The sequence below is a fragment of the Stigmatopora argus genome, chromosome 19 (genome assembly GCF_051989625.1).
Source record: "Stigmatopora argus isolate UIUO_Sarg chromosome 19, RoL_Sarg_1.0, whole genome shotgun sequence".
Classification (NCBI taxonomy): domain Eukaryota; kingdom Metazoa; phylum Chordata; class Actinopteri; order Syngnathiformes; family Syngnathidae; genus Stigmatopora; species Stigmatopora argus.
In genome coordinates this window covers 13,970,631-13,995,625 of record NC_135405.1, presented here as the reverse complement: position 1 = coordinate 13,995,625, position 24,995 = coordinate 13,970,631, and the positions used below count along the sequence as shown (strand labels likewise).

At 52.7% G+C, this 24,995-nt stretch overlaps 2 protein-coding genes across 4 annotated transcripts; one reads left to right on the top strand and one right to left on the bottom strand.

Moving 5' to 3' along the window:
• The first annotated feature begins 155 nt into the window (after positions 1-155).
• Positions 156-1,550, top strand: LOC144064204 (tudor domain-containing protein 15-like). Of its 3 annotated transcripts, none has more exons than XM_077586514.1 (3): positions 156-367; positions 580-649; positions 1,130-1,550. In XM_077586514.1, the coding sequence occupies exons 2-3, from the start codon at positions 594-596 to the stop codon at positions 1,410-1,412; spliced, it is 339 nt and encodes a 112-aa protein (XP_077442640.1). In that variant the 5' UTR covers positions 156-367; positions 580-593; the 3' UTR covers positions 1,413-1,550. The 3 variants fall into 3 exon arrangements, with proteins under 3 accessions (XP_077442640.1, XP_077442639.1, XP_077442641.1); XM_077586513.1 differs by having other exon boundaries at positions 156-488; XM_077586515.1 differs by lacking the exon at positions 580-649 and having other exon boundaries at positions 156-527.
• Positions 1,482-24,336, bottom strand: afdna (afadin, adherens junction formation factor a). Its single transcript, XM_077586517.1, is given in 36 exon segments — positions 1,482-2,305; positions 2,376-2,464; positions 3,763-4,081; positions 5,115-5,264; positions 6,416-6,595; positions 6,673-6,884; positions 7,111-7,313; positions 7,390-7,850; positions 7,853-7,981; positions 8,053-8,265; positions 8,353-8,435; positions 8,515-8,709; positions 8,782-8,900; positions 9,284-9,357; positions 9,438-9,503; positions 11,088-11,168; positions 12,112-12,221; positions 12,435-12,633; positions 12,701-12,844; positions 12,920-13,185; positions 13,260-13,354; positions 13,438-13,583; positions 14,880-14,900; positions 15,362-15,567; positions 15,718-15,850; positions 15,907-15,970; positions 16,058-16,302; positions 16,379-16,473; positions 16,958-17,002; positions 17,434-17,544; positions 17,710-18,030; positions 18,128-18,288; positions 18,371-18,534; positions 18,600-18,709; positions 18,786-18,981; positions 23,987-24,336. Coding segments are annotated over 36 exon segments (5,679 nt in total). The 5' UTR covers positions 24,089-24,336; the 3' UTR covers positions 1,482-2,134.
• Positions 24,337-24,995: the final 659 nt, after the last annotated feature.

Sequence of the window (24,995 nt, the reverse complement as noted above, 5' to 3'; positions counted from 1 at the left end):
GGGCATTAGTGGAAGGTTTTGATAGAGGTCTATTATCATTAGCACGTCGATGTATGATTGGTTCCTTTTCACAACTCAATAGTTGCTGACCAATAAGAATGGCTTTTCCGTAAACGTGTCGCTAGCTTGTGATCGACAAGTTGATGAATGAGAAACTCTATTGACCCCCCAAAAGGCAAGAAAACGTATATTAAACGCAGCGAAATGATTAATCGCGCAAGTTAAACGACAAACAAAAAATACATAACGGGTAAAACAGGCCAGTCGTAGACTCTACTTAATTTTAAAGTTAACAACATGGCTAATTAGATGAGTTGATAAAAATCACTACAACTCAAGAGCATCAAGGGTCCCGTTTTTTTCAAAGGTCGGGAATTTTTCATTTCACCCTTGGTAACTCTATTGAAAGTTTTTTAATGAAGAACGACGCTTGAATAAAAGTCACAAGTGTTACGATACAGAAGATGTCAATGAAAGTGGACAATGTGGTGCGGAATGTCCTTGGTGGAGTTCATTTCAGCCTCCAAGTAAATGTCGCTTTTTTTGTGATGGAATATTTTCCTTTGACTTTTTTAATAGGTTGGAGTTGAAATATGAGCTTCCCTTCACTAGCAGCTATGCAGTCAATAGAGAGCGATCAATCTCTCAGGTAAGAAAGTGGCCTTCGAATATATTACGTTATGTATATTTGTCTGTTGTTGACAATGTTTATTCGCCGCATTCGTTTGTAACATTTTCCCTTGCGAGTCAAAGTGAAAAATTGGACAAATGACAGTTCATGTCTCAATATGAAGTCACGTTACTTTTGTCTTAAGGCAGGTGTGGCAAACATTTTTTTAATATCTACTAAATGGGTTAGCGTAATTAATTAATCCAGGGTTAGCCGTTTTTGATTCAATGCAGCCACTTTGACTCGTTGTCAAAAGGTGTTTGTTTTTTTGGACAGTGTCGCCCATTTACAACTGTAATCACATATTTCAAAAAGCTAAAGTGGTGTCCAAAGTCCAGCCCAAGGGCCATTTGGAACAGACTGCATCTTTTTTTTTATTGGCCTTAGAAAATAAACGGCGTAAAAGCAAAAGTACTAAAGATAGCGCACGCCAAAAAAAAGCATGCTCTTTCCGTCCAGGTCTGGGGATTTCGGTCCCGATGGCGTGGAGCTGACCCACCTGGAGTGGAGGCCGGAAGGCGCCCTGATCCTCTTCGAGGGCAAGTCCCCCACCAGATGCGAGGACCACCACGTCATTCTGCATCAGGAAATCCAGGAGGCGGGCGACTGTTGCCTGGTGGAACACGCCGAGTCTGCCGTCTGGTACCGAAGGAGGGTTCGGGCCCGCGGATGCGCCACCTCGGACGTCTTCCTCATCGACCGCGGCGTGGTACTGAGCGCCAAGCGAGGAAATGAGGTTTAAAAAGGTGAGGGAAAAACCAACATCTCGACTGCACAATGAAACGATGAAACCCGGGAGGGAGGCCCAACGTTGGAAAATCTGTATTTATTAATAATGATTTACAAAAAAAGCCTATGCTCATGTCCATCCAAAATCCAGAAAGTGACGCGTGAACAACGTCCAACCGCTTTTGCCACCAAAACACTGAAAAGCTTCCTTTGTCCGCGGAGAAAAAGCTCTTTTTTAGGGGGGTGGGGTTGTCCAGTCCAATTATGGACTCCCCACCCCCCCTAAAAAAACGGACTTAGTAAAAACAACGTTAGTGAATGTCAAACTTCTTAATCATAATGGTTAGTGTTTTTGGGCTTGTACAGTAGTCCGTGTGAAAACTATTTACAGTTTAGTTGTGCACTTGAAGAGAAACGTCGCCTAAAACGCCCCCCCCCCAGGGGATAAAAGGAAACGGAATGATGCGACAGTGTCCATTAAAAACAAAAAAAAGTCCAATAAAACGTCCGCCGAGAGCGTAAAAGCTAACTTAAAATCTGGGTGAGTTAAAGCTTAAAAGCTTCCAAATGGCGGGGGGAGGGGCCAGCGGGGCAGACGGGGCCCTTCCTTCCTCCCTCCGGCACCCCACAAAAAGGGGAACGTGGCGATGGAATTGCGAGGTTTGTACAGGGGAGGAGGGGGAAAAGTGGTAAAAAAAGCAAGAAAAATGTCCTCATCTGGCAGGAGTCGGTGGGTCACTTGGTGTTGAGCTCGTTTTCCAGTTCCATGAGCTTGCGCGACGCCTTGACCTTGTCGGACACCTCCTTGCCCTGAGAGAAAAGACGCTGGCGCTCCTTGAAAGTCAAACTCTCGGGAGGAGCGCCACCCGTCTCCCCGCCGCCGCCGCTCGGGATGTTCTCCTGCTCCTGACTGGAAAAAAAAGAAGAAATAAATTCATAAAAATGAGCTGGGCCCGTTTGGGATCGGACGTGCGACTCGCCTCTTGGTCCGTTTGTCTCGGGGGTCCTTGTAGAACTCGGCGGCCCCTACAACTCCTGCCGAGTTTCCAGTGTACGCGTTAAATCCTGCGGGTGACAGGCGGGTGAGCGTGGGGAGGAGGCCGGCCGGCCGTTAATCGCCAAGCACGAGCGAGCGAGGTGAGATAGAAACTCAAGAGGAGGAAAAGGCACAGAGCGGCACTCTAAGGCTACATTCTTCAGCGTTAGTTGAAAAAATCCATCTTGACGCAAAGCGTCGCCATACGCCAATCAAAGCATCGACGGCGTAGCGTCAAAATCCATCAATCGAGCTCTTGCGATTGAGACAGTGCTTAAGAGTAGGTACTTTCAATGCGTTATCTCAGCGGTGCTTAAGGTATTTGAAGGCAATTTTCTAGCCTTCCGTCAAAAATGGAATGGTGAGACACAAGGAAAGGAAATGAAGAGAACAAAGGAGGAGTTTTGGGGATGGAAAACGTGCAAAAAGTCCAAGCAGGAGACGCAGCAGAAGCCTTAAATTTGTTGGGCAAAAAAAGCAAAAGCGGTCAAGCTGCCGAGGGGGTGGAGTTAGTGGCGAGGGGCGGGGCCCCGCTCGCGCCCGTCTACAAGCAAGGGCCAGCAGGCCAGCAGACCTGCTCCTCTTTGACTGTCGCCGTGCCTCCAAGCACCTTTTTAAAAAGGGAAAGATACATTTTGGCTAAAACTTGAGTCTGAATTGGCAAAAAAAATCTTTCTCTTCAATTTTTTTTTTGAAATAAACCTAACACTATCGTGTATTTTTAGAGAGAAGGTGCAGCATTTTCAGAGGCGGCCAGCAGGCGGCAGACAAAGCAAAGCACGACGGTTGCGGCCCAAGACAAGCGGCGGTGGCGACAACACCAACAGTACTACGATTGGTCTACGATGGGTCCATCGGGCGCCCTTTCCTTTGCTTTCCTTGCCGAGGTGGTGGAGGAGGAGAAGGAGGAAGAGGAGGAGGAGGAGGAGACCAACCCCCAAATAGGACAGAAGAAAGAAAGAAGGAGCCCTGCTAAAACCATTCATCTGATTGGCTACCAGAGAAGGGAATTTCAACCCTGAACTGAACCCCAGAAAAAAGAAAGAAGAGGAGAAGGAGGAGCTAAGAGGAGGAGGTGGAGCTAGGAGACTGACTCTTCTTCTACCTTTGACCACGCCGGGCTTGGCGGGGAGCGGGGGCGGCCCCGTACTGTTGGAGTTGTTGCGGGCGGGCGGCGGCCGGAAGGAGCTAGACAGGAAGACGCCGTCCGAGAGCGGGCGGGGTTTGCGCGCCGTGGGCGGCGGGGCCGGCGCCGGCGCCCCGGCGGCCGCCGGGAGGTCGCCGTACGAGCGGCGGCTGGGAAGGGGCTGACCTGACGGCCCGCCACCCCGGACCCCCACCACCTCCTCCTCGTCATCCTCTTCGTCGTCGTCGTCGCCGCCGCCGGCGTAGGCCACGAACTTGGCCGTGTAGAGGGCGTCGGGGGAGGGCATTTTGAGGTAGGAGGCGTTTCTCTGCGGGGGCGGGGGCGGCGGCGCGGGGGCGTTAGTGGGGCCGTGCGAGGGTGGGGCGGGGGGCTGGTAGTCCTTGGGCAGCGGGGGCCGATACAGACCGTCCGGCGACGGCGGCAGCTTCCGCTGAGCTTGCTCGTGCTGCCGGCGCCGCTCCGCCTCCAGGCGGGCGTAGTACTCTTCTTCCTGCCTCCTCTGAGTGGCGGCACAAGGCGGTAGTTAGTTGGCCCGCTAGCGCCCACCTCCCTGACGGACCGTGGGACGGACGAGGCTGCGCTTCTTTTTGCTACATTTCCTCTGCTTTTGGCTTCCGACGCTCGTTTACGCTTTGGGTGCGGAGAGCAAACCTGACAGTTTTGGTTCCTTTATGAAGGAAGCCATAGCCAAAAGGTCAAGTTGTTTTAAAGCAGGGCTGGGCAAAGCGGTCCTGGGGGGCCACTGTTGCAGCTTTTGGTTGCAACCCATCCTGTACAGACACTTTGACCAACGGAATTGGGCTGACACCCAAATCCATCCACTGGTTACATTTGTAGGACACCACATGGGTGAAAAGGTGTCCTCTTTATGGCTTGGAATAAAAGCCGCCCCCACTGGAATAGTTTGCCCACCCCTGTTTTAAACAAACAGCTTCTCTCCTTGTTAAAAGTCCGCTTTAAAGCAACTGTTGGACCTAAAACAACAATGCAGATTGATATGAAAATTATTATTTTTTTCAAATTGTCACAGTCAAATGGCTTTTGTGGCTCCTGCTATTCAAATATTCAATTAATGGGAGGCATTTGGAGGAAAATGGCATAATGGGGGGAACGACTGGTGGGGAAAATCAAAGTCATGCCAACAACAACAACAATAACCAAAAGCAATGATATGAGCACAAACATGCTGGAGGTGAGCGCCATCCTCGCATGGAATGAACGGATGGATCGGATGGGTGGGAACACATGCGAGAAGCTTGGTTCACACGCAAAAGTTCCATCCGCCATCGAGCGACTTCACGTTCAATCGACAAACTCCAGACTCGACCGGAGAATAAATTGCTTTTTTGAAGTTTGTCGGCTGCCAATCACGATGGCATCATTTGACTCGATTTGACGGTCAATGTATTGACTTGGCCCCTACCAACATGGCCGCCGACTCTAACACGGTTCTCTACGAACCCAACCCATCGTTTAGCCACGGTACCCAAAGGACGTCGACGGACGGACGTAAAAGAGATGTAAAAAGGGACCTTTTCAGACGCCGCGTCCCGCTTGGCTCGCTCGGCCCTCTCGTCGGCCTCCCGCCGGCGCCGCTCCTCTTCCTGTTTGCTGCGCTGGTCGGCCTCACGCTTGCGGATCTCCTCCAGCTGTTGTTTGCGCCGACGTTCTTCGTCCTGCAACTGCGGCGACCGTGAGAGACAGGGCGGTTAGCGGGGCGCCTTCGGGGGAGGGAGGGGCCACAACGTGCGCATGCAAGGCCAGACAAATGGACTTTGTCTTTTTTATTCCGTTAGGAGCCGCCAAACGTCATTGGCAAACCGCCGTGCCGCGCCTCATTGTTTTTTTGGGGGGTTCAAACGTCGAAACGTGGCATCGGCCAAACCTAAACAACACGCGCATGCACTCACACCGAGGTACGGATGAAGAGGCGGCTCATGCGTGGAGACGCGGCAGCCCGGCGAGGCGACCCGACCAATGCATTTTAAAAAAGACAAGAAGAAAAGAAAAAATGACACGAGACGACGCGGCGTCTAACCGCAAACCCTTTGACACAATCACAAGGATGCGTGGGAGGCGGGGCAAGTGAAAGTGAGGCGGGGTTAGCAGAGAGCGGGCGGGTTCGGCCTGAGGGTCATTTCACGGGAACAACATACCAAGTCTAGAACAGAGATAGCTGGGACAGCAGTCTGCTGCTGCTGTTGCTGCTGCTGCTGATGCTGGACGACCACAAAAAAGGGAGGAGGACAGAACAAGAAGATGACCAAGAAGAAGAAAAAGAAGAGTAACAGCGTGAGAGAGGGGGAGGAGTTAGGTAGGGCCAGTGCGGGAAAACATCAACGAGCAGAAAAGAAAAAGGCGCCAGGGAAGGAGGGAAGAAGGAGGAAGCTGGCAATTAGAAGCAACAATCAGCTACCTATTCATTCCTTCCATTCATTTTCGACACAAACAAGAACTTTTTCTTATTCCTTCATTACGCATTTTCTTATATTTAAAAAAAAAAAAAAAAAAGTCACCGCCATTCCTCCCAGTCCAAATAGATTGCCGTCAATGACAGCCAACAAGTTCAAAAATAAATATCGTATGATTATTTTTTTGTCTCCTAAATGGAAGTAAAAAGGAAGCAGAAAAAGAAATACTCATTGGCCAATCGCGTCAAAGCGGCCGAGCTCGGCGAAGCCATGGCAGAAGCGTGTGGCGGATGCGCATTCCGACGCTCTTTTTTGGGCCTCTTTGTCAATGTCAACGCGACTGCCTCGGCGGCAGACATTTTGGGGCGGCGCGATCGTCGGACGCGGAGTCAACGTGAAATGAGATCAAGAGCCATAATCACCCTGGCACGCTTCTCAGCCTCCAGCCGCTGCACCATCATGACGGTGTCCACGTCCTCGTCGTCCTCCTCCTCCTCGTCCTCGTCGCTCTGCTTGGACTCCTGCAGTCGCTTCTGGAACTGCCACTCCAGCATCAGCTTGCGCAGACGGTCGCTCTCCTCGGCCGTGCGCTCGGATTTGGCCTGGGCCCAGAAAAGGTCAGCCGGTGGGCCGGGTGGCAAGGTGGCCGGAGGACTAGCTTTCGGCTGGAGTCACCCACCTGGAGGTCTTGGATCTCCTTGTCCAGGAGGTCCACTATGTGGAGCTGCTGCTGCTTCTCGGCCTTCTCGCGGGCGTCCCGCTTCCAGGGGTCGGGCGAGAGGCTGTCGCTGGTCAGCTCCTCCTTGCTGATGGTGATGTACTGCAGGTCCCGCCGCTCGATGGTGCGGGGCTGCTGCTGGGGCAGGAGGTCTCGGATCACCGTGTCTGCGCCTGAGAACCACCCGATGCCCCCCAAATCAAATCCCTGTCACACCATGAGCTTGGAAAGGCGCTAGGCTAACGCTGCTGCGTGACCCATCCATCCATCTGGCTAGCCAGGCTAGTATATATGTAAGGTATATTATACATACCTAATATGTCAGCAGAAAAACGTACAATTTTGATATATAACTTGACAAAACAAGATTTTGCCCGCATAAAAATGCCCCTGCCCTACCTGGGGGCGCGGCCGAGCGAGGAAGGCTGGCCAGCTTCTCGGGTCTGGAAGGCAGCGGCGGCTGAGGGTAGGCGTGGGCCGGGGGCGGGGCTTGCTGGTGGGGGTGGTGCGCCGCCACGCCGCCATTGTGAGGCGGCACGGGCATGACAGGGTTGGCGCGGATCTGGCCCAGCTTGCGCTCCTGCTCCCTCCTCTTCCTCTCCCTGCGGGGCGTGCATGCATGCGTGCGGCCTTCAGGCTCCACGGGGATTCCCGGCGCCCGAGCGACGGGCCACCTACCTCTCCTCCTCCAAACGCGCCTTCTCCTTCTCGTACCAGCGTTGCTGCTCTTCGCGTTTCTTGCGGTCGGCGGCCTGCTGGGCCGCGTGGACGGGCGGCGGCGGCGGGGGCATCTCGCCGTGGGGCTCGTACGGATCGTAGGGGGCCGCCGGCGGGGGCGGAGGGGGCGGGGGAAGGTCCGAGCGCGACGGGGGCCCCGGCGCGGGAGGGGGCGGCCCCGGCTGGTGCGGCGTCTTCCAGCGCCCCGGCCCCGTCTTCTGGTTTTTGCCGGACGAGGCGGAGAAGTTGAGGTGCTCCTGGCTGGACGTGGACGACTCTAGCGAGGACGACAACTGCTGCTGAGGAAGCCAATGGTCCGCTCCGCCCACACCTGAAGAAAAAAACACAAAAGGAGCCGTGAAGCGGACGTGGTCGACGACAGCGGTATCCCAGCGTTCGTACCCGGAGGAGGCCCCCTGTGGTAGTCCAAGTCCCGGTGCGGGTAGTCTAAGTCTCGGTGTTGGTATTCCTGCTGGTAGTGCTGCTGTAGGCGCTCGTCCGGCCGCGGGACGGCGGCCGGAAGGTACGCGTCCTCCTGGGAGTGGTTGAGCCGCTAAAAGGGGGCGGAGGGGTCAAAAGGGTCAGAAAGGTTTCTGCTGGGCCCAGATTGCCGCTATCGCGAACCTGCGCGCTGTTGTGGACGCTGTCCACGGAGGGGAGGCGCTCCCCGTCGTCCGCGGGCCGCCAGTGCTGCGAGGGTCCCGAGCCGTGGCCGTGGCCCGGGCCGGGGCCCGCCACGCGGTCCTGGCTCCTGGACGCCGGGATGGTGAAGTACTCCCTGGCGTAGGTTTGCGTGGGGATGGGGTACGCCTCGGGACGTGGGGGCGAAGGTTCGTCCTAAAAAGCCCAGGGCGGATATAAAAAAAAAAAAAATACTAATAATCATAGCAAAAGAACTGATAAGAGCGGCACCGCGTTACTCACGTCGGCGCACAGGTTGCCGGTGGAGACGGAGGTGATCTTGGCGCCGGGACCGGTGGGATAGACGGCGGGACTCTGGCCCTGATCTGAGGAGAAGGCGCCAGGTGAAAAGGGGGCGGGGCCAAAGATGGCAAGAGATAAGACAAGACAGAGCAGTCTTCTTACTGGCCACGTTGGGACTGGAGCGGTGGTCGGCCCGGTTCTTCAGGAGCCGCTCCTCGCCGCCCATCTTCTTGGCGTCCGGGTAGGCGTCCCAGCCGGCCCGCGGGCTCTCCGGCGAGCCGTTGGGCACCGAGCTGTTGTACAGCTCGAAGCCTTCGCTCTTGGGACGCATCTTGCCGTTCTTCTCGCGCCCCGAGGCTGCGGCCAAAGGGGGGACGGCCGTTTGGCGGGGCGGGCCCGGTCGGACGGTGGGACGTCGGAGGCGCTCACCTCGGGGCATCAAGGGGCTGGGCTGGTTGAGCAGCGTGGCCAGGCCGTGGTAGATGGCGCCCTGCTTGGCCACCTCCAGCGTGACCACCGAGCCCGTCCGCGTCATCAGCTCGGCCGCCCTGCGTCACAAAAATCATTCGTCGTCCACTAGAGAATTAACGAGAGTATTAACGCACGCACGCTGAACCTCCAATTGAACTTGGATCTTTTCTTTTTTGACATTTACAGCCACTGTCATCAAACCCATTCGTTGCTGCCAGGGACAATTTCATCAACTGCTCATGTCAGTTGTTATTTATTTTTCTTCTATTCAATTAAACACCATTTCTTTTTCTTTTTTTCCCCCAAGTCAAATTGATTTGTCATCTATCCACTGTTTTGGCAGAAGGGAGCATTTCTTCCACAGGCTGGAAAATGCCGTCATCTATTTGCTTTGTGGGCGGTGGCGGATTTTGTGAAGGGCGTGCGACGTCTCGACCTCGCCACCCCTCCACCCCCTCACCTCTCTTGCGACAGGCCCACTAGGCTGCGTCCGTCCACGCTCAGCAACTGGTCGCCGGCCGCCAGACGCCCGTCCTGCGTGCAGACGAAAAGGGCTTTGGCGTTGGCGGATTGGCCAGCGCGTCGCCACGCAACTACTATGTGCCACCACCAACCGTGTCGGCGGCGCCTCCCTTGACCACCGACTTGATGTAGATGCCCAGTTTCTCCTGGCCGGCGCCCTGCAACGACACACACACGTGCTCAATGCCGATAGCGCCTTGTTGTGACCTTGCAAAAACACTACCATGTAGAAAAAAAAAATCCTACAAAGCAGGCGAGGAAAAAAAAATTGCAAGTAAGTCACACTGTGTATTTGCCTGAAATGAAAATCGGATTTTTGGTCTTTGGGGCCCCCGAACAGGAAATGAAAGCGTGTTTAAAAGTAGCCTCTTTGGCATTGGAATTCTTGCGAAAAGTCGCACCTGAGCCTATTTGCATTGCGTGTTCAAACAGGAAGCCGTCGGACCCCGTGGCTTTCCCCCCCCTCCCTTCTCGCCAGCACGAGAATACCAGCGCCACTTTCCATTGAAACACAGACCGGCTGAGAAAAAAAGCCACAGGAAATCAGACATCCCTTCATTGTTGGCCGCCACGTGGGCGGGGCTACATCCCAAGCTATTGTCACGCTAGTTCCATTTGAGTAAACAGAGACTTCAATCAAGCTAACATTTGGCATTCTCCTCCCATTTCAAACATGGTGTTTGAAGTTGAATTTACGATAGAACTCAACAAGACTGACCTTTACTCCCCAAAAAGTGCAGTGCAGATGGCAATAAAAAGATGCTGAGAAATGAGTGTTTGCGTGTGCACACGGGTTGAATGATTAGCCAAGTATCCCGAAAGCAAACATTGGCCAGTAGAACATCTGCGCTCTCATTCAACCTGACCTCCCACCTTCACCTTCATAATTTGCACATGGGAATAGACCACAAACCAACAACTATTTGAAAAGACTGCCATTTGTCTGAGCGCATTTTTCCATCTATCCTCCCGCTTCAAACAGATTGGAAATCTACTCGCGATAAACTCACGGCGCAACGACAGGGAACCACGAAGGAGCTCATCCGGCCGGCGCCAACATACCGGGTCTTTCCTGCCGACCACGGAGAACCACATGTCCCGCTCCTCCCTGGCCTCCTCCTCCGCACAGCTCGGCTAAAGACGACGACTCCTCGGACGGCTAAATTCCAAACGGCGGAGCCTCCAAAGTTCTGGAGAAATTCCTCCACCGGCGGGGCGGGGCGGAGCGTCGCGCGAGCACGAGGCGGAGCTCGGCCCCGGCGGCCGCGGGACTACCTGACGTCGGCCAATAAACGAGAGCTTCCTGCCGGCCTTCCTTTCTAAGCGCGCAGGAAAGAGCCTTTATGTTTACACTCGGGCTCACTCCCCAAACATTGGACGGCGCTGCCTCCAAAACGTACGTCTAATTTACAATAGATATCACCAAAACTAAAATACGTATATCATTTTCTAGCCAGCATCTCTAAGTCTGGAGACCTTTGACCATTCCGTTGATTGACAAAAAGCCTCAAAACGTTTAAACGAGTTGCTGCAATGTACATTTAGCCAGCAGAGGGAGACAAAACTTTCACCGAGTTGCTGCATTGTGAAACTCGATGATGCGCATTTACGACACCTAAATTGAACGTAGACTCTCTTTTTCTCTAGTGGCGGTCAGAATTCAATTCAATATCATCAGAAAGTGCCCCAAACGGCAAAACAAATCACGGATATGCTACCAATGAAAAGGAATCGTGTCTCACCTTGGCGGCCACGATGCTGAGTCCCATCCCGTTGTGCTTCTTGAGGGTCACCGTCACCACCTCCGGCTCCTTCCTCATTAGCTGAGGTGGTGGCGAAGAGGCGAAGAGAGGGAAAGAAGAAGAAAAAGCAAAAGTCAGTCAGACCGAGAGCCAGCGGAATTCCAAGAGTGAGAGCGTAGGAGGAAACTGCCGCTGGCTCAGGAATTTCAACCGCGCCGCAGCTGCAGCTGCACGGCCAATGACGCACGCAAACGGGCGCGTTACAGCGTTATTTTCAAATTGTGGATACCCGGGTAGAACTCCTGTTATTGGCTTTTCTATTAGCCTTCACATTTGAGCTGCAAAAAGGGGAATATTGATGACGCATTGATTATCTGTTAGCGCTAACAAATGCACAGCCTACTTTCAAATGCACTTAAATGGAGTCAAGGCCACATATGCACACACTTTCATAAGCCACACACACACGCCTTCTTTTGATGATGGGCAAGGGGACAGCTGTGCCTGATCTTCCCACATCGCAGGAGAACTTTCCTTCCAACATCAACGCGTTGCAGAAAAACCAAGGGGGGAAAATAAGCCAGCATCTAATTTGCGCCCACCAAAGTGTTGTTTTCCCGCTTCCATTTAGTTGTTTACTCACGAGGGACGTCACGCTTTTACGGTCAACGTGGGCCCGCTTTCACTCTAAAACCGCAAAAGCGCCAAATTGGCCATTTTTGTGTCCGTGCGGCGACTTCTCGGTTTACCGCCATGACCCGAAAAATGGCCGTGTTGCTCTTTTAGAAGGACAATGCACGGCGTTATTGGCGAGCGCGCCCCGAAAGCAGAGGCGTCTTTTCGCCGCCGTGACTCAGGAGCGCCACGTGGCTATTTTGTGCACATCAAAATAACACATTGCGCCATTGTAATTGGCGTCTCCGAGTGAAATCGTTCCAAAGAGGAGGGCCAATTAGAGGGAAGGCGCGCGTGGCTTTGGTGAGCTCCAAGCCCTCTCATTAGTCGGCCAGAGCGCGCCGGTTACCGTGTCAGAGTTGTCGGCGCCGGAGGTGAAGTGGCTGTCGCAGTCGGCGCCCTCAAAGTGCACCGTCCAGGTTCCGGGCGAGCGAGGGTGGGGGATCAGCCGACAGAAACCTAGACCAGGTACACCGGACAAGAAATTATTGTCAATCTTAAAGGGGGCGGAGCAGTTAGAATGGGGAAACAAATATATATTTTGCACTATTTATTTTTGAAGGAAAGATGGATATACGTAAATATTCTCTTTTTACTTCCCAAGAAGCGGAAGTAAAAATGGGGCCAATATTTTTCTTTTTGGGCTTTGAGGGCAGAAATGTAAATAAGAACCTCTCTGGAGGAGCGGGTCCAGAAAGTCCTGCAGGCCGTTGGGCAAGCTGCGCACCACGTCGCACGAGTAGCCGTCCTCGGGCAGCAGGAAGGGCAGCTGCAGGTCGGGGTCCTCCTCCAGCTGCACCTCGCGCCCGTCGCTGCGCGCCAGCTCGTCCGCCGTGTTCTCCGCCACCGCTACCACGTGCTCGATCAGCTCCTGGGGGGCGTGTCCGTTTTTTAGGCCTACCCGACTCGACTGCACGGACGGGGCGCGGCCCACTCACGGGCGGGACGAAAGGCTCGTCGGGGGCGCAGTGGTAGTTGGTCATGAGCGCGTGGAGCTGCAGCGAGTTGAGCTTGAAGCAGGTGCTGTGGATGTTCTGCACGTCCTGCATGGAGTACTTGTCCATGGTCAGCAAGGTGGTGGCCTGCGCAGGGACACGCTCAGTACCAAAGAGATGGGCCCAAAGAGAGATCCCCCGCCGATCTCCGAGGAGACCCACCTGGACGATACGACTGAGGTGGCAGTCGGCGGCCAGTTCCAGGCCCTGCTTCTCGGCCCAAGCCTCGATGTGGCTGAGCTGCTGGCGCAGGATGGCCCCCCAATAGTGGCAGCACAGGCCCGACTCGCTCTCCGTCACCAGCTTGTTGAAGAGCCACATGTTGATGAAGTGGAAGAGCTGCGAGAAGAGCTGGATGGTCAGCGCCGCGTTGACCCGGCAGCGCCGCAGCAGCGACATGGCGCCCGTCAGCGTGTGGAGCACGTCCTCTGCGACGGAAAGAAAAAGCCTCGTCAAAACACCACATTTCCTGCGAGTTTTCCATTTTTTTTTCTCCCCGTACCTATCTTGGGCCGCTGAGAGTGGTGTTCCTCCGGGTCGTCCAAGAAGGCCGCCATGTAGTTGTTGAGGTCGGCCTGCAGGCAGTGGACCAAGTACCTGCCGACGCAAAGGAACAGACGGTTGAGCCAAGGCGCGGCGACGGCGGCGTAATCGTCCGCTCTCGTCTTCTGTCCACTGACTTGAAGGCCATCTGCACGAGGTGGGCCAGGACGTCCTGGGCGTCCAGCGTGACGCGGTTCAGGTCGCGGTCCTGCTTGATGAAGTTGAGCAGCTCCGAGGCGTTGGCCATCCAGAAGGCCAGCGCGCCCGCAATGTTCTTCTGCTTCTGAAACGTCACACGCACAAAAAGGGTTACGAGTGGATGGCCTCCACGTCGACGCTCGCTGGCGGCCAAGAGAGAGAGAGTTGTTACTGGAGGGATAGACCGGCGCCGCTGGCGTCCCCGCAAGGATCGGTCTTTGCCGTCAGCCCGTCAAAGGAGGGCGACGCTACTGACCGGTCCTTATGTCCCCAAAAAAAAAAAACATCAAGTCGACAGAAACCCTTCTCCTTCTCCTCCTCCTCCATCTTTTCATCCATTCAAGTTAGCACCACCTTGTGGACATGCCTACAATGACTAGAGATGAAATCCAATAAAGTGTCAAGATGCCCTGGTCAACGGGCTTCAAAAAATATTTTCAATTGTCGTGCTTTGTAACCCATCGCTTTTATGGACATCTATCTACAGTCAAGTGGAAGTGGCAATTTTGGAGGAGGACAAGAGACGGAATCTATTGAGTTGATGGCTGGATCCCGCGGGTCTATCCCTGCGCACCTTGGGGGAAGAAAAAAAAAATCATTCCAAAAAATTCAGACAAGCTGGAAAGAAGAATTTAAAAATAAATAGAAGCCATCGAGTGTCCGGGCGGCCGAGTTTGTTAAGGAGGAGGCGAGTGCATCCAAAATGAAAAGAAGAAGGAGCCACGTGAAGCGTTATGGTGTTTTTCATACGCAAGCGTCAGCTCGCGTCGTGGCGTTTGGCTTTTCGGGCGGCCGTGGTTGGCTTTTAGTGGCAGGCACAGAAAGCAAGCGGGAAGGCAGGTCGGCAGGACGGCAGGACGGCAGGACGGCAGGACGGCAGGACGGCAGGACGGCAGGACGGCAGGACGGCAGGACGGCAGGCAGGCGGTCAGGCACGTCCCGGAAGGAAGCTTGTCGGACTTGGACTATTCCCCAAAAAGGAAAAGTGCCTATGCCTAACGTGGTGGCCCGCACTTCTTTTCTTATTGAACGGCAAGTCGTTATTTACATTATTGAATTGCTCGTGGAAGACGATAAGCGGCGGCGGCAACCAATGAGACGGAAGCTGCTCCAAAAAAAGCGCAGAATGGACAGAGAAGAAGAATGTGAGGAGCGCCCAGTTGTTTTTGTCAGATTTACAGGCCAATCAACGGTTTCCATCATTTGCTGCCACTTCTCTTTGCGTGGCCCCGATACTCCGTCCGACTACGACGACTAAAAAGAAGACGCGTCCGTGAGCGTGTTTTTGAAAGGGCCCGCACTTGAAGGCAGAAAGGAGAGGAGAGGAGAAGAAAAGAAAAAGAGGGAAAGAGCCAAAGTCAGGTGATATGCTCTAGCCTACCTGATCCTCTTCAGGACTTTCCTGCATGGACGACGGAGGACAGAGGACGGAACAAGAGCAAGAGGAGGAGGAGGAGGAGGAGGAAGGACACGTTCACAGGACAGAAAGAGAACACGTCAACAGCTACACTATGGCAACACACACACACAAAAATGATGACGAGTGACATTTTGACAGACACGCCATTCCAAACAATTCTTCCCATTCACCGTCGACATATCATTTATGAATAAGAAATGTGTTGAAAATAGACGAATGGGTCAATAAATGAAATGAGAAAATAACAAATATTTTCAGTTTGAAAAAAAAAAGTAAACAAAATGTCTACATGTATTTATGTAGCTCTGATTATTGTTTTTAGGACCAAAGTGTCTAATTAAAATAGACCGGAAGCCGCGAGACACACACACGCACACACAAATACAACGGACGAAAGACGACACGGATCGGAGGATCGACAAAGAGCAAAAGCGAGCACTGACCTGGATGACGCCCTCCATCATGCTCACCATCTTGTTGACGATGGCGATGACTTTGTGCGTGCGCTCCGAGGGCGACATGTCGGGCCGGTAGGTGGGCGACAGCACGTAGCGGCACGCCATGTACAGCGCGTAGGTGGGCGACAGTTTGAAGTGAACCGTCGAGCTGTTGGTGTAGTTGATGATGGCCGACAGGAACGTGTCTTCCGCTAAAAAAAACAAAATAAGCATATAGGAATTAGACCCAAAATGAACATAAGTGACCGGTGTGTAGCCTAGTGTTTTTTTTTTTAAATTAAGACTTGCAGTGTTATCAAAATCCACAAAGTGACCGGTCAGTGACCGCGGCAGGGACTCACAGTTTTCTCGGAACTCGATCCCCGCCGGCAAGGTCAGTTCGGGCCTCTCCTCCTGCGTCCTGGCATCTTGCGGCTCGCCTCTGATCATGGGCTTGACCATCATCCCGCGCTCCATCTCCAGCTTCCCCGAGCTCTGCGCGGGCCAGCGGCGTCACGGGATTGCGGCCGATAGCGACGGCGGGGCCTCACCTTGCTGACGGGCACGCCGCCGCCGTGGACGTCCCCCTGGAGGTCGAAGTTGGTTTCGGGAACGCTGCTCGAGAAAACAAAAAAAAACACAAAACGTCTAATGGGAGCTTTTCCGTGCCGCGGATCTTAAAGTGGACGTCGCCATCCTCACCCGGATTTGTGCCTGGCGCGCATGGCGGCCACGGGGTCCCTCTTCCCGCCCTGATCGTACGACGGGTCGACGAACTTGAAGACGTGCGCCGAGCCGAAGCGCAGCGTGGCCCCCGAGCGCAAGACGGCGGCGTCCACCACCCGCTGCCCGTCCACGAAGGTGTCGGCGTCGGGGCCGCGCGGCGTCACCGTCACCAGCCCGTCGCTGTGCGTCAGGCTGCAGTGGTGGGGGAGCACGCCCGGGAGCTGACGGAATAGGCGGAGAGGCAGAGTCGGCCGGGCGCGGGAGGTCCGGCGTCGGGTCGGCGGCGAGCGGGCGTACCTGGATGGCGCCGTCCTCGGGGCAGTCGGAGCCCACCTCCGTCACGCTGTGCTGGAGGCGGTACAACTTGGGTTTGTCCCGCGAGTCGGAGCCGTCTGCAATTCACAAAGGATGTCCAATCGTTGAAAAATGCACGTGGAATGGGATGGGGAATACGCTTAACTAAAATGATGGGCGATGGACAATGGCAAAAAAATTCAACGCACAAAGTCCAATATTGTCGCCGTCAAATCGATTGTGTGCGTGATTCGATGGAGCGGCGTGCCGCAGAAAAGCCACACTACGCCGATCAATAGATATATTCAAAGCCTTAACAAATTGGCATTTTTTGCACAGGCAAAACGGGAATAAGAGTGCGGGAAAAGAACTTCGGGGAAGGAAAGAAAAAGAAAAAAAGGAGGTTTTTCGGATACCCATTCATTAGCGTGGACGGCCGCATCTAAAAATAACCTCAAAACAAGATGCAACACGCAATAGGAGCCTCGTTTCAACACCTTTCAGTAAAAAGTCTAGAATTTAAACATTATAATGCCCATCCCGCATTATCACATCCACGCGAGGTGCCATTTTTTTTTTTACCTTCGTGGTGGCGATAGGCGTAGTAGGCATAGTGATTTCCTCGCCCTGCGGAAGGCGGGCAGGCGGAAAGGCAGGAACGGCGAGTAGAAGACATGCACGCCGCCGCCAAAGCGGGAAAGAAAGGAAACACACACATAGCAGAGCAAGAAAATCGCTATTATTGGGTTAGTGAAGAGACAAGGAAAAGAGGGGGGGAGGCCGTTAGTGGAAAGCTAATGTTACTTTATGGAATTCATTCAAAAGGCCTTTGTTTGAGTGTGCTAACAACTCATATGTGGGCATTCATGTAAAAAGAAAATGTTTTAAAAGGCACTCTAGTTTGGGCAGTGATTATCCAAAAATATTGGGCTCTATTTGTATTTTTACGTGTTCTATGTTAGCATTACATTCAAACGGAAGAAAAGAGCAAATGGAAGGAGTGACAAAGACTAGACTTCTCTACTTGAAACTCCTCCCCTTTTTTCCCCAGCACTTACCCGGGCTGAGCTCCACCAGGTAAGGCATTTTTTCGGGAGGCAAGCCATCCTTCCTCATCTTCCTCCCCTGGTAGTCGGGCGGCCTCTTCTTCAGTTGGAACTCCAGCGCCCCTGCTCGCAAAAGCACCAAAGACATCCTTTGGCGTCCGTTTCCATAGACTTGAACCGTAATGAAATAACATGGCGGAGCAACGCGGAAAAGGAGCTCTTCGTCGAAAGGCGAGTTATTTGAGCCCAAACACTACAGGATGACAACTTGGGGGGGTCGGATCTCACCTCTGTCGGCCGGCCAATCCCGGAAGATCTGCAGCGGGCACTCGCCGTCGTCCAGGATCACCTCCTTCCCGGATTTGTCGTCTTGCTGCGGACCCAACGACGACAGTTTTTAAGCCGGTGAAATGACCCAAAGAAAAAGCACAGGATTTTTGTTTCTTTTTACCCGGGCGATGCAGTACTCGCGCGGGTTCTCCTTCTCCAGGCCGTACTTGTCCAGGGCCTCCACCACGGCAAAGTCGGCCGTGTCCCTGGTGGACAGCAGGATGGTCTTGTAGGGGATGTTGGGCCGAAGGCCGTCGGCGTAGATGCGCAAGGTCCCGCCTGCCCACGGACGGGAGGGAGAGACGTTTAATGTGGCCCCCCCCGGACAGGACGTTTAAGGCGGGCCCACCGGACCGGAGGGATTGGACGCTCGTACCCGAGTCGGGGCGCCCGTCGCCGGTGATGAACTCCTGCATGCGCTTCTCCAGCTTCTGCTGCCGCCGCCGCTTCATCACCACCTCCGGGTTGGAGATGGTCCTGGTGAAGCTGGTCTCCGGCATGTCCTTGTAGACCTCGGCGGCCAGCCGGCTGCTCTCCCTGAAGACGGGCGAGGGAGGAATGCTCGGAGGGGGGAGGGACCACCATGGACGGGGGGGGGACCCGGCCAGCCCGGTCTTACCCGCCGTCCTCGCGACGCAAGGGCGAAGGCTCGTCGCCGTCGCCCATGCGGGCCGACTCCTTCTCCCGCTTCTTCTCCTTCTTCTTCTCTTTCTTGGACAGGGTCCTTTTGAAGTTCTGGATCACGCCGTCTTTTTCCTTCTCGGGCCCATTGCTCTGACTCTTCTGCGAGGGAAAGGAAGCGGCGTGAGGCGGGGGCCTTTTTAGGGGCGGGGCCACGGCCGGCTCACCTTGGGCAGCACGTCGTTCTCGTTCTTGAGGACGAATCGGCCTTCCCGGTCGTCTTTATTCCAGTTGAGCTGAACCACCAGCGGCTTCTCGTCCAGGTCCAGCTGCCGCTCTTCTAACGCGTGTGGGAAAAGGCGGGCGTCATTTCCACGGGCCGAAAAGATCGAAAGGGGGAGGCGGCCACTGACCGCCGCTGACGTGGACCTCGTAGAGCGAGTAGCGAGGCGAGGAGAGCATCCTCATGTCGGGCCGGAACTTCTCCGCCAGCGTCTCGATGACGTCCTGAGTGGTCGCCGTGCTGGACACGCGGATGCACTTGGTGGCAAAGTTGCCCGCCACGCGGTCTTGGAAGTAAAAGCGCATCACGCCGTGGAACTCCAAGTCCTGTCCAAGACAAACGGACAAACAGGCGTCAAAAATGAAATAAAAATACAAGGATTTCCCCAAAAAAGGGTCACTTTCACATGATTCTGACTGGATTAAAAATAGATTAGGAAAATTCCCGAATCAATAAAACAGAGAACATTTTTGCTGACCGGGGGAAAAAAACAAAAAAAAAACCTTGACATTGACGTGATGGAATTTGACAAAACAGTGAGACTCGTGCAAAGGCCACGCCTTCTTTTCCCCAGTGACAACGCCCTCCGACACAGTAGGAAGGAAAAAGCTGGCGGGCGGCGGAGGGAATGTGATTTACTGCCGGAACGCGGGTCGGCCTCGTCACCGGCGGCAACCGTTACCGCGGAGACTCGGCAAGCGCCCGCGGAAAAAAAGGACGAGGCCGTCCGTGTCCGACCGGTCGAGTTCGACCGCGGGGAGTTGAAAGTTTGAGCAGAAAGTGCCCCCTTTGCGATTCTTTGACGACACGGTTCGGCCATTTCGCAAAAAAAAATGCAGGCAATTGACAACAATTGAATTCTATTTGAAGACATTTACTGAAGGCAGAATTATGAGTAGGGGGTAGGAAATGCTCCACTTGGGTGTGAACTTCAACACCCGTCACGTCGAAGGGAGGCGTGGCCACGCCGGGAGAAAGCCCAGCTGGACCCTTGAAAACAATGGCCATTTTACTAAGGACACGCCCTGTAAATCCACATTGCAACTTCTTTGACACGGATCAAACGATCCTGTAAAGAGAAAAAATACATTTCAATGTCGATGCATTGACTTTGATGAGAACGTTGCCCCTACCAACATGGCCGCCCGAAACCATCATGCGAGGGGCCAGGAAGGCCCTTTTCACCTTTCTGCCGTCAACTGAACCAAAAGGATCGGTAGTAGACGACCGGTCAGTCCGTTCATTGGACGCCGGGCGCCGTCAAGGGCAGATGACGATTAAATGAAATAACCGTGAAAAGGGGACGAGGCGTAAGGCCTACTTCCTCCCACATGACAATGAGCGCAAGCCGACACGGCGACTCCGGGATGGCGTCGGGTTTCCGGCCGCCTGCTTCTCGGGTGTCAGGTGGACAAAACGGGAAATAAAAAGTCATCCGTGTTCAAACAATATAAGCAAATGGGACATTCTTTGATATGTCCAAATATGGGACGCGCGGGAGTTGCACCTGCTTACAAAATGGCCGTCAAAGTGCAGCCATAGTGGCTTTCAAAATCTAATTTTTACTTGGACCCTCAAACTAAATCCACAATTGAACAACTTTAACGTCTCCGTTTGACCAATCCAAACATCCAGAGGAATATTTGGGGTGCCGATAGCATGATTTGCTATGGCGAATGCGGACGAGCTGGCAGGCCGGCATTGCGAAACGTCCGGCCACTTTATCTGGAAGGAGCCAAAGTCCGTTTGCATTCCAGGCATTCCTCCCGCTCGGCGCCGAAGCGCCAAATTGCGACGGGCCGGCCGGCCGGCTAGTAGGGGGACCGCTTGGGCGGCCTGGGACTAAGACGTCTACCCGTATCGACGGCGAGATGGCCTCGAGGCGGCCACGTTGGTAGGGGCGGCGTTCCCTTCAAAGTCAACGCATTGACATTGAAAGGAAGACGTTTGATTGAGGTGAAAGCCTCCACTATTTACTGGGTGGCCGACGTCCAATCCAATGGGAGCGGGAGGGGCGGCGTGGAGCGGGCGATTTCTGCCAAAGCAAAGCGTTTCTCTTGAAACGAGGTTGGGAAGTGGCGGCCTGGCATTCCCGCGTCCTGATTGGTCCTCTCTCTTATCTCTTTTCATTCCTTCCTCTTGAGCTAAAACAAGAAGTGTATTGTGTGTGCTCAGCAGAGCAAGCCGCCCGCCGTCCCTCGTCGTCAAAGGCCCGCCTCCTCCTCCCCCCCGATTGGCTCCCTCCTTCGCCGCTCTTCCCGCCGGCCAATTAGGTCCGATACATTTGAACTGGACTATCTTTGAGGACGGCTCCTGAAACTTTAAGCCTTAAATCAAAATTCTACAAGGTGAGCAAAAAGTAATTAGAAAAAAACAGTACAGAATTTTGGATAAGCATAATTCCTTGATCTTAAAAGAGAATGCAGCCAAACTAGTTTAATTTTAATATGATGTGAAATTATGCAGTAGTTATTACTATTTAATCCAAAATAAAGCCAAATTTGGAGCCTATTTTTGTGGAGGTCACACTATAAATGATTTTAAAAAATGGACTAAAATACACACCATGTCTACCAAATCGGACAAGAAAACACTAGTTCACGACTACCACGACTTGTTTTTTTTTAATATTGAAAACAGAGCAAAGGAAAGGCACAATCTGAGCACAGCACACACTTCCTGCGCACTTCCTGCTTCCTGTGCGGGAGGGAGGGACGGCGGGACGGCTTCCATGTTGGATTGCCAAGACTCGATGTCAGGTTTTAGTTCCCACTTGCAAGATGGGCCTTTGTTGTGGTACAGCTGTCCCATCCATTTAAAAGGGCAGGCTGGCAAAGAGTGGACATTTGCGCCCGGTTGGCTGCCAACCCTCCCACTTCAAACGGATTGGACGTCTTGCACCGCCTTACGATGGCAAAGAAAAAGCTAAAATGGCCAATATTACGATGCTTTTCCGCCATGACATGCCATTTGTGGGGATCTGTTGTAGCGCAAAAACAAATAGCTTAGCATCGACACTGGCATTCAAACGTCTGACAATTAGCTAAAATGCTAGCCGGAGTTGATTATGGCCTACGAAAAAAATGTTTTGGTCGGCGTCCCACGTGATGATGTATTTTCTATAACTGGCTGGGTGTGAAGGGGATGTTTGGGAGGGGTGGGGGGATTAACCAGCTGACATATGGGTGGGGCGCGGCATGGCATAGCAGGGGGGTGTCACGCATCTGTTTGCCTTTAACGGGAACAGTTTTCTTCTTTTGTCTTCATCTATGCTTCATTTTTTTTATCTTAAAAAAATAAGGGTAAAATGATTTGTTAAAATTAATGGTTTATATTGCATTAATTGGAACAAACTGGTTTTGTTTGATTACCTGTACTCATTAATAAATGTACACAATATATTGGGGGGTTAATTTAAGGCTCTATATTGGGGAAAAAAATCTATTCTTTTAGTTTGTAATAAGTAAAAAAAAATATTTTTTTAAATCACATTAAAAAGCCACAAGTAATAAAATGAATAATTAAGAACAAAATGTGAATAATTCAGAATCACATGAATTTTACAAAGTTAAACCTCCAAAATTTCATGAAAACAGCTCGTAGTTTAAAAAAACGTCCATGTACTTTTTGTTTGGGAGGTTTTCGGTGACCTCAAATGGTTAACCTCTGACAGAACAAGCGCTTCCAGCCCCTCCCAGTTGAAATAGATTGGACGTCCATAGACGTCTATTTTCTTTGACTAATGACCACCCTCCATGACTCAAGCGGATGACAACTTTCCTTCCACTAGACGTCCATTATCCCGGAAAGGGGTTCAACACAACCTCTGGCAAGTCTTCCCGTTACCCGGCAATCCCGCAACATCCTCGTTATTGTACGAGCGTCCCCCGCGCCACGCCGTAACCGTCTCATTACCGTGGCGGCCCTCGTATAGTAACACTTACGAGAGGCCTCGAGCGCTGACGGCGCGTCAGTTAATCAACGGCGGGCGGGCGCACACAACTGCGGCCGGCTTCAATCCCGATGAATTAATCGGCTCAAGGGGAGAGGAGGGTACCCCGTGACCCCCCTCTCTCCTTATCCAAGATGGAGGAGGAAGAAGGGAGGGAACGGGGCCCAGGCATCACCCGCCTAAAACGCGGCGGCTGACAAAATCCCCATTGGGGGCGTAAATCAAAAGCGCTCGGCCGCTGGACCTCGGGGTTCAGGGGGATGCTATCCATCCACTTGTTAGACGCCGATTAGAGATTTGGCTGGAATTTGGACCAGGGGGGGCTCTCGTTGCTTCTGGTTCTGCTCCTGCGAGCCCAGCCCACCAAAGTCGTCTCATAATATTATTGGAATCCAAAATGTTGTTGTTAGTGCTGAATTGCCAAGACAATGAACTGACAAGGGGAGGGAAGCTTGCGTACTTGCTGATTGGAACAAGTTACTGCCGTCACACTAGGGTTACAATTGAATAGCATTCTCATGACTTGTAGTATTCAAGTCATTGCTTTATTCCCCAATTTGATTCAAATCCTGGCTACGTCCTTGCCGGGTGTGCTAGCCGCTGCTACATAGCTTGACGTCTATCAACAACGTCAAATACTAGCATGACGTTGAACAAGGCTTTAAGGTTTTTTTTTTTTTTAAAAACCTGCTTTGGAGAGGCGATTACTTTGGAATGTTTAAGTGCTAAGCAACCAAACTAGCCGTCGGTAGTAGCCACAGTCGCTTGAAATATAGGTCCATTTTAAGAGCTACACAGCCTCGGCACGGTCCAACATGACACCTGAACAATTTACAAACAAGTGGCTGCGGTTTTTGTCCTATTCTGTCGGTTTAATTTGTTCCTAACATGCCGACAGCCGCTGTAAAAGTAACTTGTCGGCGGTGTCGAGGTTGGGAAGGGTGTTGTTGTTCCCTCTTCACCTCCAGAACGCACAGCTGTGTCCGGTAGCTAGCTGCTACCTAGCTACGTCAAATCACAATTTACGCGTGTTTGAGAGGGAAAATACGACGCCAAAAGGGGCCAAAATGTCGGCGTGCGTTTTATCTTTATTTTTAAGCGCGCCAATGTGTCACGTCGTTTGGTTTGAGGAGTCTAAAAAGCCACGGCGGAACCAATTCCCAGTTTTCCCAATGGACTCTGGTGTAAGTACAATGTCTTCCAGCTAGTGCGGAACTTGCGGGACTTCCCGACTAAACCGCGCCGCCCAACTCGACTCGTCATCGGCATTCCCGAAGCGAGGCGGGTCAGGCCGTGTCGAGTCGAGTCGGTTCGAATGGGCTTGGACGAGGGCCCTTGGAACCGCGGCCTATCGTGACAACCCCGCGCCGGCCTCCTACCTCTGTGGGCCGGCTGATTTCGAACAGGTCGAGCCGGTTGGCGTTCCAGTGGTTGATGATGTCGGCCAGTTTCCTCCGCTCCTCCTCCCTGTTCCCCGACATGGTGCACCGTCTCTCCGTCGGACGACAGCCTTCGTGTCAAAATGGCTCTTATAAAATATTAAAAGAAAAGAAAAAAGAATATATTCCGGCGGAGGTGTCTGCTCCGGACGCCGACGTTGCGGGAAATTTTAGCGCGTATTCCCTCCCCGTCTCCTGGTCTCGTCGCGACTTAATTGCGTATGTGAGTGCGTGCGTGAGACTCGCTTTCGGCCCCGGTGAGGCTTGGCGCGCTCGCGACGCTAGGCAGGACGCGGACACGCGCCCCAGCGGCCTTAACCATTTCAAGTCCGAACAAACAATGACGACACACGAGAAGCGACGTTGGGATATGCAGTAGAACCTCACTTATTCGCGGTTGTCACAACACTTGAGTGACACTTATTTGGACTATTAAATTCATTTTTACAAGTTCTCTAAAACACCTCCACTATTTGCATTGTTTATACCCTGTAATCAATCAAATTAGATAGCAATTAAATTAAGAAAACATGATTTTCCCCTTGAAAAAAAGCATCTATAATGTAATTTACATTTTATTCTGTGTATATTATGTTATGTGTATATATTTGAGGGAATGGGTGATCTCATCTAAAAGTGGCACGAGCGGTGGAAAAAAAATGAGCACAAACATACTAGTACACTGATTTCTTGACTATAGGAAGTGACCAGGCCGCAAAGGGAAACCGCTACGGCGAGATAACACCTCCACTTCCTGTGTGTTGTCATAGCGTGGCACTGATGGTGTACAAGGAGACCCAGCTCATGTTCTTTTGCCATCTGCTTTCATCTTTTTTTCCCCCATGTACCTTTTTATCTACTATTTGGTCGCATGGCGCACCTCCTCTTATCTCCATTTACGCTCAGTACAGATAGCGACTTTGCACAACTTCTTTTCTTATCGTTTTTC

What these genes read in the sequence shown, in the direction of transcription:
- LOC144064204 (XM_077586514.1), top strand. Translation starts at nt 594, where the DNA reads ATGAGCTTCCCTTCACTAGCAGCTATGCAGTCAATAGAGAGCGATCAA. An exon ending in GAGAGCGATCAATCTCTCAG is followed by an intron (nt 650 to 1,129) that starts GTAAGAAAGTGG and finishes CTTTCCGTCCAG; the next exon opens with GTCTGGGGATTTCGGTCCCG.